The sequence below is a fragment of the Herpailurus yagouaroundi genome, unplaced genomic scaffold, assembly GCF_014898765.1.
Source record: "Herpailurus yagouaroundi ecotype Mexico unplaced genomic scaffold, PumYag 254, whole genome shotgun sequence".
NCBI classification, from domain to species: Eukaryota; Metazoa; Chordata; class Mammalia; order Carnivora; family Felidae; genus Herpailurus; species Herpailurus yagouaroundi.
The window spans coordinates 1,572,823-1,588,483 of NW_024412471.1; the positions used below are offsets into that span (position 1 = coordinate 1,572,823).

General features: G+C 40.4%; 1 protein-coding gene across 9 annotated transcripts in view; it reads right to left on the reverse strand.

Moving 5' to 3' along the window:
• The window catches only part of PIP5K1A (phosphatidylinositol-4-phosphate 5-kinase type 1 alpha), a 39,782-nt gene that overhangs the window by 12,776 nt on the left and 11,345 nt on the right, over nucleotides 1-15,661 (reverse strand). For 5 of the 9 annotated variants that reach the window (XR_005786413.1, XR_005786411.1, XM_040461230.1 and 2 more), the window contains exons 2-6: nucleotides 13,718-13,756; nucleotides 5,896-5,927; nucleotides 3,731-3,811; nucleotides 595-725; nucleotides 35-152 (exon numbers count right to left, since the gene is read on the reverse strand). Coding sequence is in view for 5 of the 9 variants with exons in the window: in XM_040461230.1 (XP_040317164.1) it covers nucleotides 35-152; nucleotides 595-725; nucleotides 3,731-3,811; nucleotides 5,896-5,927; nucleotides 13,718-13,756 (401 nt within the window). In the remaining 4 variants the exon portion in view is untranslated. The remainder of the gene's footprint in view (nucleotides 1-34; nucleotides 153-594; nucleotides 726-3,730; nucleotides 3,812-5,895; nucleotides 5,928-13,717; nucleotides 13,757-15,661) is intronic. The other 4 variants (XR_005786414.1, XR_005786412.1, XM_040461232.1 and 1 more) reach the window with 1 other exon arrangement.

The following is a 15,661-nucleotide window of genomic DNA, read 5'->3' on the forward strand; positions in this document are numbered from 1 at the left end:
TGGAGTCATAGGGTCCTGAGATCCAGAAGCTTACCAAGTAATCATCAGGCCGGATACCAAATAACTCCCGAAAGTAACGGAAGGCAACAGGTGCATAGGTTTTGAAGCGAAAGTCATTGTAGTGATGAGCAGGAGTCAAGTTGCTCCCTTCACTGTAGGGTTAAATAGAAGAACTTATAATTTACCAGTCCCTGTCAACCAAGGAGTCTACCCTGGACAGACACTCAGTCACCCAGAGGCAGGTCAGTACATCCCTTCTGAGAGAACCAGAGGTATTAAAAGAGTCGGTTACTTAACGGGACATTCACACAATATGGGGATTAAGACACGGGCATAGAGAATCACACTGCCTCTTACCTAGTGCACTAAATTGCTTTTACGGCTCACTCCACAGGCCAGAGGCTCATGGAAGTACTCAAAAAACAGCATCTGCTCTCCAAATTCTCCAGTCCCACATCACCCCAACTAAGATCAAGTTAAGGACTGGACAGTGGGCACATGCCTATGTTAGATCTGACCCCTTAAAACTGCCCTCAGGTTGATATGAAAAAGCCACACTTCCCAGGAAATTCCCATGAACATTAACCTCTGTACCTGGGAAAGAAGATACTCTCCACCACATAGAAGTCTTGCATGAGGACATCACGCTCTGGTTTGGTACTCAGGCTTCCCACAGTGTGAGTAATGCCTAACTGGATGGCACCTTTCAAGGCAGATGAGGTTGTCTGAGAAACAGAAGAGAAATGAGAGGAAAGATTCTAGTATTAAATCTGATCAGAACAATAAAAACTCTGGAGGGAAGAGCCAGAAGAAGCACTCCGAAGGCAAATGCCCTTCTAATACTTCAGACTAAGCTGGGGCAATCCAGTTCCTCCAACCTCTTGCTTAACTCAGCAGTTACGCCTGGTAAAGACTGGCAGGGTACAAAGATACACAGTAGCAAAGGCAGACTGTCTGAGTCAGCCTCAGCCAGGCAAGGTGTTCCCGCCTATCTATATCTACATTTGGAAGATAACGTCCGGAGAGAACAATCTTATATCTCACTCCAAAGGTTCCTGCCCCCAGAGTACCTGGGGCTTCTCCAAACATTTTATTCATGGAATACAGAATGTAACTAAAATTAACTGATATTTTGATTGACTACCTGGCTACAAAAGGCCTTTTAAGTCCTTTTAAGGCAGGGCCTGATTGGTGTCCCAAGGACAACAGAGTGGCACAAAATTGTTCCTAAGTGAAAAAAGCCTGAAAGACTCAAATTATTTCCGCGGGAAGTATTTAGAATTAAAATGATCACACTGTGGTCAAGAGCCCCACTCTTACAATCCTATAGGAAATTATCAGATCATCTAGATCTGTGCTGCCCAATACACCAGCCATGCATGGCTATTTGTCAACTTAAAATCAAAATAAACTAAAAATTCACCTTTTCAGTCTTACCAGCTACATTCAAGTATGACCAGTGGCTACTACCGGATAACACAGATTATAGCACATTTCAGTCACTATGAAGTTCTACTGGACAGTTTTGCTCTAAATGATTTCCCTCATCCCCAATCCCCATCAAATATTAAATTAAATGAGGTACTTCTATTTAGTCCTCATTAAGCATTAAAATTAAAACTAAATAAAATTAAAACTAGAGGCTGGCTCAGGCGGTAGAGCATGTCCCTTGATTTTGGTGTCATGAGTTTGAGTCCCATGTCGGGGGTGGAGATTGCTTAAAAAAAATTTTTTTATAACTAGATTTTTTTTTTAATTGTTTTTTTTCAACGTTTATTTATTTTTGGGACAGAGAGAGACAGAGCATGAACGGGGGAGGGGCAGAGAGAGAGGGAGACACAGAATCGGAAACAGGCTCCAGGCTCTGAGCCATCAGCCCAGAGCCTGACGCGGGGCTCAAACTCCTGGACCGCGAGACCATGACCTGGCTGAAGTCGGACGCTTAACCGACTGCGCCACCCAGGCGCCCCTATAACTAGATTTTTAAGTGTGTGACTCTCCAATTAGACTAGAAACTCATCTTTTTGTCTCAATGTTCAGCACATAAACAGAGCTCGATATATATCTGTGGAATTGACACTGGGCCTTGGGCCCATTCCCAGGAGGACCAGGTGCCTGACAGACTTCAGTCCACCTCTATTACTTGGGACAGTGCAATAAAGGCAGAGAACACATGTAAGAAAAATCTACATGGGCCAGAAACAGGACTCCAAGAAATCATCACACCCCATATTAAGCAAAGTATAGATGCTCAATGGAAGGTTGAACACTGTCCCTTGGGAAACAACCAACAAAACTAAAAGGCAACCAACGGAATGGGAAAAGATATTTGCAAATGACATATCGGACAAAGGGCTAGTATCCAAAATCTATAAAGAGCTCATCAAACTCCACACCCGAAAAGCAAATAACCCAGTGAAGAAATGGGCAGAAAACATGAATAGACACTTCTCTAAAGAAGACATCCGGATGGCCAACAGGCACATGAAAAGATGTTCAGCGTCGCTCCTTATCAGGGAAATACAAATCAAAACCACACTCAGGTATCACCTCACGCCAATCAGAGTGGCCAAAATGAACAAATCAGGAGACTATAGATGCTGGAGAGGATGTGGAGAAACGGGAACCCTCTTACACTGTTGGTGGGAATGCAAATTGGTGCAGCCACTCTGGAAAGCAGTGTGGAGGTTCCTCAGAAAATTAAAAATAGACCTACCCTATGACCCAGCAATAGCACTGCTAGGAATTTATCCAAGGGACACAGGAGTACTGATGCATAGGGGCACTTGTACCCCAATGTTCATAGCAGCACTCTCAACAATAGCCAAATTATGGAAAGAGCCTAAATGTCCATCAACTGATGAATGGATAAAGAAATTGTGGTTTATATACACTATGGAATACTACGTGGCAATGAGAAAAAATGAAATATGGCCTTTTGTAGCAACGTGGATGGAACTGGAGAGTGTGATGCTAAGTGAAATAAGCCATACAGAGAAAGACAGATACCATATGGTTTCACTCTTATGTGGACCCTGAGAAACTTAACACGAACCCATGGGGGAGGGGAAGGAAAAAAAAAAAAAAAAAGAGGTTAGAGTGGGAGAGAGCCAAAGCATAAGAGACTGTTGAGAACTGAGAGCAAACTGAGGGTTGATGGGGGGTGAGAGGGAGGAGAGGGTGGGTGATGGGTATTGAGGAGGGCACCTTTTGGGATGAGCACTGGGTGTTGTATGGAAACCAATTTGACAATAAATTTCATATATAAAAAAAAAAAAAAAAAAAGAACACTGTCCCTTGGGAAGCCTGAGAATCTCCAGAGTAGTCCAGAACTGCAAGTAAACTCGAAAGTCCAAGTTGTATGATAGTTCTTGCACAAAGCCTTAGGATATCAAGGAATGAGACAAAATGTGGAGAATATCATCAAGGGGACAGAATTATCCCTTCCTGGAGTAAGATGAAAGGGTTCCACCCAGACATACCTTTTTTTTTTTTTTTTAATGTTTATTAACTTTTGACAGAGACAGAGAGACAGAGCATGAGTGGGGGAGGGGGAGGGAGGGAGGGAGGGAGGGAGAGAGAGAGAGAGAGAGAGAGAGAGAGAGAGAGAGAAAGAGAGAGAGAAAGAAAGAATCCGGAACAGGCTCCAAACTCACAGACCGCAAGATCATAACCCAAGCCAAAGTCGGATGCTCAACCAACTGAGCCACCCAGGTGCCCCCAGACATACCTTTTTATATGTCGTCTCTCCTGAGGAATCAACACCTCGGTGGCCTATTTTCTTCATGGGCATGCCAGAGGCATATGGCACCTGGAAAAAGACGAGTCAAAATTAGCACACGATCCCCATGCCATACACCATACAGCTACTGTGATGGTACATTAAAACAAACCAAAACACTCAACCTACCCTTTCTAGAAGAACATTTTATAAAGTCTTCACAAGATTCATTCCGTGCAAATACACAGCTCTAATGTTGCTTCCCAATGAACTGGCTAAAAGAACACAGAAAATTCCTAGGCACAAATATTTCACTTTTTTTTTGAGAGAGAGAGAGAATTCAAGCTGGAGGAGATGGAAAAGGGGGGACAGAGAGAATCTTAGGCAGCTTCCACGCTCAGCACAGAGCCTGATGTGGGGCTCGATCCCATGATCCTGGGATCATGAACCCGAGTTGAAATTGGAGTTGGACTCAGCTGCCTGAGCCACCTAGGTGCCCCACATGCTTCACCTTTGATCCTCAGAAAGATGACGTTTAAAAAATGAGTACCAGGGTGCCTGGGTGGCTCAGTTGGCTAAGTGTCTAACTCTTGGTTTCTGCTCAGGTCATGATCTCATGGTTTGTGAATTTGAGTCCCTTATCGGGCTGCACTTGCTTGGGATTCTCTCCCCGCCCCCCCCCCCACCTCCCCTATTAGCACTCACTCACCTATGCTCTCTCTCAAAAATAAATTAAAAAAAAAAAAAATGAGTATCATTAAGGAAAAGCAGAAACAAGAGAACTACGAAATAGCTGCTCCAGGAAAAAGAACAAACCTCAGTTCACAGAAGGAGATAGGTTAAAAGTAGTTCCACAGACCTTTTTTCACCAACCTCCTTTCAGAAATTACTAACTCTCTAACCTTCAACCCGACCTGAACACTATTTGCCCAAAGTGAATTCACCAGTAACAATGATCTAGCCACTTGCAAATGAAAGTACTGCTAGTTGAGGCACTAAAAAGCTGAGGCAATAAGAGGACTCCTGAGACAGGGGCCTCAGGGCCATGAAGAGATTCCTGTGAATGAGATATGGCTTTGTTTTCCACCCACATGACAGCCCCTGAAATGAGGAAGGAGTAACACAGTACAGCAGCTGGGCCTAGAAGGCAATTCCCCACATCAAGATGAAGCACAAGACACAAAGGTATTCTTCATGAAGTCAATACTCCTTAAGTTAACAAGCCAGAGGCAAAAAAGCCCAGTCTAAATAGGGTGTGATGATCTTAGGGCCTGATATTCAAGTTTTACTGTTCTTGCTGAGGCCCTTAGTGTCAGAAAACCTTCAGTAAAGAATCTCAAAGATCTTGGAAGAGGTTCTCAAGAGAAAAATCTAAAATCACAGGCCAAAGGGGGTCTGCATTCTGAAGCCCTGTCATAAAACCGAGGAGAGAGGCAAGAAGTAAGAAGAGGTTTAGGAAATAATGAATAAAAAGGTAAGCAAATGGAAGATATTCTGCACAGAAAAGAAAAATTTAGGCAATTAACAGCATCTGTATGGTTAAAAGAAGTTCTTTAAATTCACTGAAGCTATGTAACCAGAAGGCAGTAACAGCAAAAACCAGAGAGTGAGCTTTAGTGCCGGACTTTGCAGGTTTTAACCCCAGCCTTATTGATCCCACTTATTAATTGTGTGACCCTGGGCAAGTTACAGAACCTCTAATTCTCACTCTTCTTATCTGTAACACATGGATAACAATGGTACTTAGTTCACAGCGGTGTTTACAGGACTAATTAAGAATAAAGGGCACTTAGGTAAATTATTTACTCTCTGGTACACTGTATTTGATACATTAAAAAAAAAAAAAAAAAGATAGGGGCGCCTGGGTGGCTCAGTTGGTTAAGCTCAGCTCAGATTCTGTGTCTCCTTCTCTCTCTGCCCCTCCCCCCACTCGCGCTCTATATCTCTCTCAAAAATAAGCGCTAAAAAAAAATTTTTGTAATCATCAACGTGAGCTATTAATACCTACAATAAACTGCAACAAAAGTAGTTGTATAATTTCTAGCTTACCAAAGACATGTCAGAATCTAGTCTAGCTTCCAAGATCCGAGGGTTAAAAATAAAGATGTTATAAACAGGTATCCTTCTATCCCAGAATTAAAGCTTTAGAAACATGATATCAATATAAAACTCACCTCAGATGCCACGGGTCTCTTGATTCCAGATGCTGTTAAAAGAATAAACAAAACACAATTACACAAGTGTGTACACACACACTAGTACCCACAATCTCTATCAAGCACACTGAAACAATCGGGGTTTGCGTCAAACTAAACCCATGAGCCCCTGCCTCTTGCTCTGATACTAGATCCTTTTGGGAAGGGGTTTTAAATATTCATTCCTCTTCTTCCTCCATACTCACAGAACCCTTATGCATATTCCATTCTTGTTCTAGTCCCTTTTCTTACTCAAGTGATCATATTTTTTCTGGAAAATATATCTGTTCTTGATACATTTAACCATCAGTCAAGAGGGTTTCATTTGATACCGGGGCTGAAAGAGAACAGGTATAAGAGATACCTAAAGACCCACTGGAGAGTCTAGGGCTTGATAATTTTTCCTACAGAGGTAAAAGGGTAAGAACTTTTAGAGCCTATCTATGGTGCTTTACTCCTAATTATTTCAGAAAAAAAGGTAAAGAGTTGATCTATGGAAATGAGGCAGCTAAAGACGAGAAAATGCAATGTCAAAATAATGAAGATTCTGCATCTCTACCTCCTCACCTTGATTTCTGCTGTAAACCCAACAGGAATTTGTTGGCATTTACTTACTAAAGTGAGTTTTACTTACCAAATATTTAATCAATGCAGATGTGTAAGACAAGTGTGTGGTTCAATCTCGTATTATGACTTTTATTCACTTAAGTTTAGGAAAGATTTTAAGAATATATTTAGCTAAAGTGATTAAAAGAACCTATCTGTAGAAAACCTACCCTGAAAGGTTAAATCAATTCTCAAGGGTCTGTCATCCCCATAACTTTCATCCATGATCATACTGGAGACACATGAACACTCAGAGACAGACTGTCCTCCCCTTCATATTGGAGAATATTGATCTATACCTTCAAAGACTACTGATATATCACTTTAATCTAATTCTAATGAATTCAAACGGAATAAAGATTAGCCATATTAAAGAAAATTAAAAAGAGGAGCCTGATGGGATGGATCTTCAATAATGTAAGTTAATACTTGAGTAGGAAGACCCCAGCTGCACTATATGTATAAGGATTAATGGTGAGGCAACAGACACATGGGATTAAGGGCAATAAGGTAAAGCTCTAATTATGATTGTTTAAGACAACTGATCAAGGGCCCTGAGAATTTCAGAATACAGCTGGGCTCAGAGGCAAGGTTGTGATAATTAGCCCTTAGTTGTACAGAGGCCACAGACCAAGTATTTCTGTTACCAATAAACAGAGCAGTAAAATTTCCTTCCCTATAGTGAGTGAGTCAGGGTGGCAAAAAATGGGGAACAGATGGTTTTCATTCCTCTTCCCAAAAACAGAGGCAATGAAAATGTCACCTAGCTGTTAGGAAGATATGCTGCATAAAATGACCCAGAAAAATGAAAAACCAGTAGAGCCCAATAATCTATACCCTTTAGAGATGCTTCATCTTCAATCATCAACTTACTTGGGTAAAAGACTAGGTAAATTAGTAATGGAATCCTAAACTAAGCTTCCAAGGAACAATAAACCAGGATGATTCAGATTTAGGATTAAAACTGCTACTGACCTACAATAAAGTGTCCACCACCAACAAAAAAAAGTCTAACCTTTTATATCTTATAACCTTTTAGCCAAGAGTCAACATGCTGAGCTATTTAAAAATCAGAAGACCTGGGTTCAAATCTCTTTTATTTTATTTTTTTTTTTTCAATGTTTATTTATTTTTGGGACTGAGAGAGGCAGAGCATGAACGGGGGAGGAGCAGAGAGAGAGGGAGACACAGAATCGGAAACAGGCTCCAGGCTCTGAGCCATCAGCCTAGAGCCCGATGCGGGGCTCGAACTCATGGACCGCGAGATCGTGAGATCGTGACCTGGCTGAAGTCGGACGCTTAACTGACTGCGCCACCCAGGCGCCCCAAATCTCTTTTAAATCAGGAAAACTGTTCTCTATACTTAACTAAAAAAGAACCTATATTAGAAGGCTTATGTAAAGATTAGATAAGCTAAATCAAATAGACTATAAAGTGCTACACAAATATGTTCTTTCTGCATGATTTCTTTGTTGTTGTTGTTTATACTTGAGACACACACACACACACACACACACACACACACACACACACACACACAGGCAGTGTGAGAGTGGGGGAGGGGCAGAGAGAGCTGGAGACAGAATCTGAAGCAGGCTCCAAGCTCTGAGCTGTCAGCAGTGAGCCCCACACAGGGCTCGAACTCACGAGCCATGAGATGATGACCTGAGCCGAAGTTGGACACCTGACTGAGCTACTACCCAGGCACCCCGACTTCTTTTTTCTTAATGTTTATTTTTGAGAGAAAGCGCACTTGTGCATGAGCGGGGGAGGAGCAGAAAGGGAGACAAAGGATCTGAAGCGGGCTCTGCACTGACAGCAGAGAGCCCGACGCAGGGCTCAAACTCACAAACTGTGAGATCATGACCTGAGCTGAGGTCAGACGCTTAACCGACTGAGCCACCCAGGCGCCCCAACTCTGTGATTTCTAAAGCAAGAGCAAAGTTGGGCCCGTAGCAAGGTTTAATGTTCAATTACTTAGACCTTCGTGAAATTTTAATCAGCATCTCAAATTACTTGGCTCCTCCCAACGCGCCCCCCCTCCCCAACCCTCCTGCAAGTGCATACATGCAACTATGGAATCAGTGATTCTCAATGAGAAAATCAGTAGGCTTTCAGTTGAGAAGACGAACACTGATTCTGCACTCCTTGGTCAATGCTTGGCCTATCCCTTCCTTTTTTATCCCAGAGGAAGAGGTTTGGAAGCGATCTGGCAGAACCAAGAAAAGCCAACATCCAGCCCTAGTCTGACAGTATTTCCTCCTCTGTAGAGTAGTCGTCACTGGACAAAGTTAAACAATGCAGATAAAAAGGCAGATTAAGTGATTTCAAGGCACAGAGTTAGGTATATGGCTTTCTCACTCCCTGAAAAGTTCTATTTTGCTAGTTTTATCCTTTCCTAGTTTTATCCCACAAAAATTGTAGCTCTACAGCTGCTACACTCTTGCAAAAGTACCCAGAACCAGGATGGGAGGAGTTCACTTAGCAGAATTTTGGTGCCAATGGCTTAGCTATCAGCAAGCACAAAACTGGGATTAATCCCAAGGACACTATAGCTGAAGCAGTTAGAACAATATTGGGATCCAAATAGTAATAATCAGACCAAGTAATATTCTCTTCAAAGAGGAGAACATGGACCTAAGATTTACTCTATTCCTTGCTTGAAGTTCTGCCCCTGTGGCACAGACCGGAGCTCGAATCTAACAAAAATGAACAATGGAAGGGAAGAGAAAAATATCTAGAGAATTTTACCAGTGTTGCTGTTAACACCCAGGTTGGTCTACAAACCTAATAAAGAACAGAGTGACATTTCAAGGAACCAGATACCACCTGCTAAGGCTTGACCACTTGGTCCAAAGCTCTGCCAATAAGAAACTGTCTACTAGAGAAGTCCATGAGACCGAAGAGTCAACAGCATTGTACCTGTTCACCTGATAATCAAACTTTCTCTTCTGTAAGTACAGAAGGAGGAGGAAGAGGAGGAGCTGAGGGAAGTGAAGGAGAAGCTGGGGGGTTGGGGGGAGACCAACTCAACATGGCAACACCGGGCTTGGTAATGCCAGCCAGCCAATGTTTAAGGGAAATGAGATTCATCCCTATGGATAAGACTAGAATATGGTTTAGCAGAAAGTTTGTTTTCTAGCATCTTTGTGAAAAATTCTCTCTGATAAAGATATGTTATTATCTTATAATCCATATCCATGATCTATATATATCATTCTCTTTTTGGGTAGGGAAACAGAGTATAGGGCAGAGCTCCAATGTTAAAATTTACTTTACTCAGGGAAAAACTTTTCTCCTGAGAAACTGGGGGCCTGCCTCTCCCCTCTAAGCCAAAACTCTCAAGGATTATTATTAAAATGCCTACATATTGGGGTGCCTGGCTGGCTCAGTCAGTGAAGCATGCAACTCCTGATCTCAGGGTGATGAGCTTGAGCCCCACATTGAGTGTGGAGATTATTTTTAAAATACATAAATTTTGAAAAAGCCTACATCATCAGTCCACACCATGAAACGTGGCATGTGCTACAAGAAAGGAGAGCACATTACCCAAGGGGGGCAGATATGGAGGCTGACAGCTTAGCTATAAAGAAGGTCCTAGAGGGGCACCTGGGTGGCTCAATCGGTTAAGTATCTGACTTCAGCTCAGGTCACGATCTCACGGTTTGTGAGTTCGAGGCCTGTGTTGGGCTCTGTGCTGACAGCTCAGAGACTGGAGGCTGCTTCCGTTTCTGTGTCTCCCTCTCTCTCTGCTCCTCCCTCACTTGCACTCTGTCTCTGTCTCTCAAAAATAAACATACATTAAAAAAAAAAAATTTTTTTTTTTTAAACAAAAGAAGGTCCTGGACCTACCTCTCGCCAGCTCAATTTTAACACCTCCCAACACCAGTTCAATGTTGAATTATTTCTGCTCCCCCACCTCATTCATTTATTTAAAAACTATTAATTGATCATCTGTTACATGTCAGGAACGATGCCAGGCACTATGGACAGAGCTTTATGTTCCTGACCTAGAGGAGCTCACAAATTTTTCTTTTTTTCTGCTATCACTTGGGCAGATCCTCCTAGTTTTCCTTAATGCTGACTGCAAGACTCAACGGAAATGCTGATACTTTTTTAGAAAGTATTTCTTTCCACTGGCAAAATGTTTATTTGTATAGCACTTTGAAAGCTTACAAACGTATCTCCTTTGACCCTTAAAACAGTACTACAGGCTTTGGGAACCATTTAAATTAAGGACTTAAGAGACATATCCACCAAGTATAATGTATGAAACTTGTTTGGATGCTGATCAGATAAGTAGTAAACTAAAAAGATTTCTGGGACAGGAACCTTGAGAGGAGAAATAAATAACTACTACTAATTTTGTAGATGTGACAATACTACTATGGTTATGTCATAACTCCCTCCCTCCTTTTCCCCCTAAAATACAGTCCTGATCTGTAGGAATAACATTATGAAGTATTTATGCTGAGATCACATGAAGACTGGGATTGCTTTAAAATATTCTAAGGGGTGGAGGTAGGGAAATGGGAGAATAGGTGCAACCAACTTGCAAAATATTGCTGCTGAAGCTAGATGATGGGCACAGGAGGTTCTTTATAGTTTTCGTTCTACTTTGCATACAGCTTAAAAATTTTATAATTAAAAGTTTAGGGAAAAAATACCACAGAAGGAAACAAGTCTGGATAATCAACTTCTTCGTCTGAGCTGGCTTGTTCCTGAGAGGTTTTCTCTGGTAAAAAGCACCCAGATGAAGTTCTGAAATAAAATTCTTTATATATTGCACTAAATTCCCAAGTCATGTCCATAGTCTGTTTCCTTCATGACTATGGGACTCCTCATTAACAGGCCCTGGACGAAGAAACATTCTAAACAACTAATGTTGCAGCACTGAAAGCAAGAAATGAAGCCTTGACAAAAAGGCTGCATCAGAAAAAAATTAATCGTTCAAATAACTTATTTTTGAGTGGGCCAATAGATGATATAGAAACAACCATGGCAATATTGAACCCTGGTTACTCTGCAGAAAGAAGAAAATGTAAAAGACCTAGAGATGCAAGGGTGTACTCACTTTGGGAATTTTAAAAATTCCCAAAAAAATTTGGGAATTTTTAAAAATTGACAACACAAGCTCAGTCTGGCTAAAATCTACAGATGGGTTTTTTGTTTGTTTGTTTGAGAGAGAGATAGAGAGAGAGAGAGAGAGAGAGAGACACCCCAGGATAGGGGGAGGGGCAGAGACAGAGGGAGAGAGATAATCTCAAGCAGGCTCCACACCCAGTGCAGAGCCTGACATGTGCGGGGCTCCCACAACTGGGAAAGTCGGATGTTTGACTGAGCCACCCAGGTGCCCCTGAAATCTATAGCTATTGATGAAAGTTGATTTTTAAACAAAACAAGTTGAAAACTCAGCTCCTTCAGTCATAATTAATAACCATTTATATTATGAAAAAAGTCATTCCAAAAGGGCCTTTGAGAATTTTAGTCTAATCTTCTTTTTTAAGTAAAAGCAAAAGCATTAAGGGATGTGCTCAAAAATCACAAAGCAAAGGTAGTGACAGAGCCAGAACACGAATTCACATTCCTAATCCCCAATTCAACTCTCTTCTAAGAGAGTTTTGTTTTCAATTTCCTGGCCACCTAGCGTCTAGAGAGCCCAAGCAAGCACCAAGGGAACTAGAATACTCTACTAAACTAAATTAATCTCAGAACTTCTAAGAGACAATATGAACACAATTTTCTTCCCCTGAGATCTCCCATTTCTTTGAGACAAGGAAATCTTTTTTTCATTTTCACTGCTAAGAGTCCTTCTCCTTCAGTCCTCCTCCTCTCCATCTTAAATTAACAATAACGACAATTCTGTCCCTCTGGTAACAGCCATCAATGTTACTGGCAAGAAGAGTAGGAAAATACCTTTTGCTTCTTTTAAGTGAAGTTATCTTTGTTCTGGACCAAATAATGCCTGTATTCTAGAGCAGTAGAAACCTCTTTCAAGTCTAATATTTGCAAGAGCAGTTTTACAGACATTAAGGTCCTCACTAGTAATAGAAAAGTACCTTTTTGTCTCTGTAATAAAACATCAATAACTTGGAGACAAAAAAAGAACTCCATCTCAGATTAGAGTTTTCTTTTTGGTGTGTGTGGGACCATGACTGGCTCTGATTAAAAGCATAAGGCTATTATGATTATTGAATTTTCAGTGGACAAAAAGAAGGCATCTGATAGCCAAACTCTTTGTGTTTGTTTTGTTTTAGGGATCTTGGAACTGACTGCAGAATCGTTACCAATCCTTGGCACGTTAACTTCTAAGATACTTTCTGAAAGAATGAAAGAATCAATAACTCCACATCTTATGCACAGAAGAGCTCAGAATTTTGTCGTTTTTCTAGGAGAGCTAAGGTCAGAAGGGGAAGTTGTCTTCTGTACTATCTCCTTCACCAAGGATTCCTGGTTCAGTCAGTAACCATTCAACAATAAATAGTTAATCTGGTTTAAAATCACATTAGTTCACACACAGACTTTCAGATTAGTCAGGGGAGCAATAGCAGCACAGTGGGTAGAAATGTGGGCTCTGAAATCATAACACCTGAGGTTTGAATACCTGATCCATCACTAACTAGGCAAGCTTGCACAAGTTAGTGAAAATTCTCTAGGCCTTGGTTACCTCATGTATAAAATAAGCAAATAATAACATGTTCCTCATATGGCTGTTAAGAGAATTAAATAAATCACGTATAGCATTTAACATATGATAAATGCTCTATAAATAACTAGTAACTATTATCTGCATTGTGAATTAGGAAACCTATCTACAGGATGGGAAGGGTCAGAGAAATGAAAAATGCAGTAGAAAGGGAAAAGAAGAAGAGTTTGGACTAATTTAATGAAACAAAAGGAAAGGAAGTTATGTGAAGATTTTGAGGGAGACAAAAAGGTAGTTGACTGATTTGTATCATACTGTGGAACTGTAAGAAAAGAACTTTCTGTGTTAAGATAGCATCTTTTTTGGGAAGGGCAGAGAGAAATGGGAGCTAACATCAAATAATGCTTGCAAGACACCCATAGCCTTCCCAGAAGAAGGCCATGTAGTGACCACTACACAAAGTCTGTCACTGTTACGGGGAAAAGAAGCTGGCTGCTAGTTACTGCGAGGAGCTCATGCTTCTTCAGCACAGATACACATCAGATCTACCTCTCTTACGGCTGACCCCACAGCACAGAAAGTTGAAACCTAAATGAGGAAAAACAGAAAGTTATCACTTACTTCGAGGATTCTACTTGCTTACAGCAGAATAAGCATATTAAAAAACCAAAAACAAAACCCCTCTAAAGTTTAAAATTATGAACAGGGCTTACTTAACCCGATCCCTAGCACCATACTTGAAATGTACGATTTTTTTGCAGTTCTGAGTAAACATCCAAAAAACAAGAGAAGTTCTGGTAGAAAATTCCAAGAGTGGTCACAAAATTTGTAACCCAAATCATTTCACTCTGGAGTGATTTCATATAGACAAGAAAATTTCAGGTGCAAAGCTCATTTGTATACAGGCATCTACCCTTTAAAAAAAAAAAATGTGTGTACATTTTATTTGAGGGTCTTCCATTCTTGGAGGATAATCTGGTCATGCCTAGCAAAAAGTCTTAAAAACATATATGTACAATTGACCTAGAAGTGAGAATTTGTCCTAAAGAAATAGTCAAGTGGATAAAGACGTATATACAAAGATATTTACTGCAGCATTGTATGTAATAACTATTATTGGATACATACTGTAACTAGAAAAAAATCTAAACAAAAGGAGATTGGTGATGTAAATCATGTCACAAATAGAACATATAAACTATTATTCTTATGTATATTTAAGGATAGGATATGAAAAAAGTTAAAAAAAATTATATAGTACAATACTTTTGTAAAACACTTATCTATAAATTCACATGTACTTACATACAATGAAAAGATCCAAAATGAGGTTGATTTTGTAATTTTAAATATTAATTTTCCCTTATCTATGTAAAATTTCTGGAAAAAATAATTACATAGATAATTTCATAATTAAAAAAAGAGATACACAGGGATGGCTTTACTACTCCATTTTCCCTAGTAAACCACTACAAGATAGTCCCACACACACAGACCAATATCACTCCCTCCTCACACATTATCTCAAGCTCATTATAATCATATTGAGCGGCTGCAGAGATACACTAGAAGAAAAATGTGAAAAGAGAATGTCCAGAATGCACACAATCCCAAGCTACAAATAATCATGACTCCTCTACACTCACTCTCTGCCACAAATCACTTTGAGATGTTTGTACAACCTGAAACATTCATCAGCACATATAAGAGGCTCTCTCTGAAGAGGTTTATCTTTCATGTCCTCCAGAATATCAGTATTTTCCTATAAAACGGGTACTTAATTTCAGCGCATCTCCTGGATACCAGGCCCTGAAAAATATAAAAGATCTACCCTCTAAATTATGAAAATAAGCTGGGAAATCTTTAATGTTACTAAAATAATTTCAAAACAGCTGAACCAGTCAAGTGCTAAAGTGGAAACAATCCAATCAATTTTGCTAAAATACAACACTGAATCATCACACCACGTCACAGAGTACTTTTCTGAGAACTCGGGACCAGTCTTAAGGAAGCACTCCATTTTGGTCCTCAGCCCCACCCTAACTTATGTTTCTGATGAAAAAGGTACTGGAGGGGCTGGTTTCTAGTCACTTGGCAAAACACCAATGTGACTCTCCATGTATTTGCTTGTTAGCACTGAACTACTTGCAGACTAATATTCACTATTAAGAAGGAGAAATGTAGAGGAAAAGAAAAACCATCAATATAACTCTGAGAAGTATAAAAAGGCAAACTTCAGAAGGGGAAATGAGTTGACTTTAAAAGAGGAGATAACTGAAATATATTTCCCAACCATAAAAACCTCCGACATTAGAGTTGTTTCTCCCCCCACCAGAGTGTAGAACAAAACAGACTTGGCCTTAATACCAGAGCCTCTCCCTGCACTTTCAGAACAGAAGCATTTCCGTTGGAGATGAGATGACATCATCCATCAGATGAAAAACTAAGAGGCAGTGTGTGACTGACTTCAATGTTTGAAGTACACATATAATT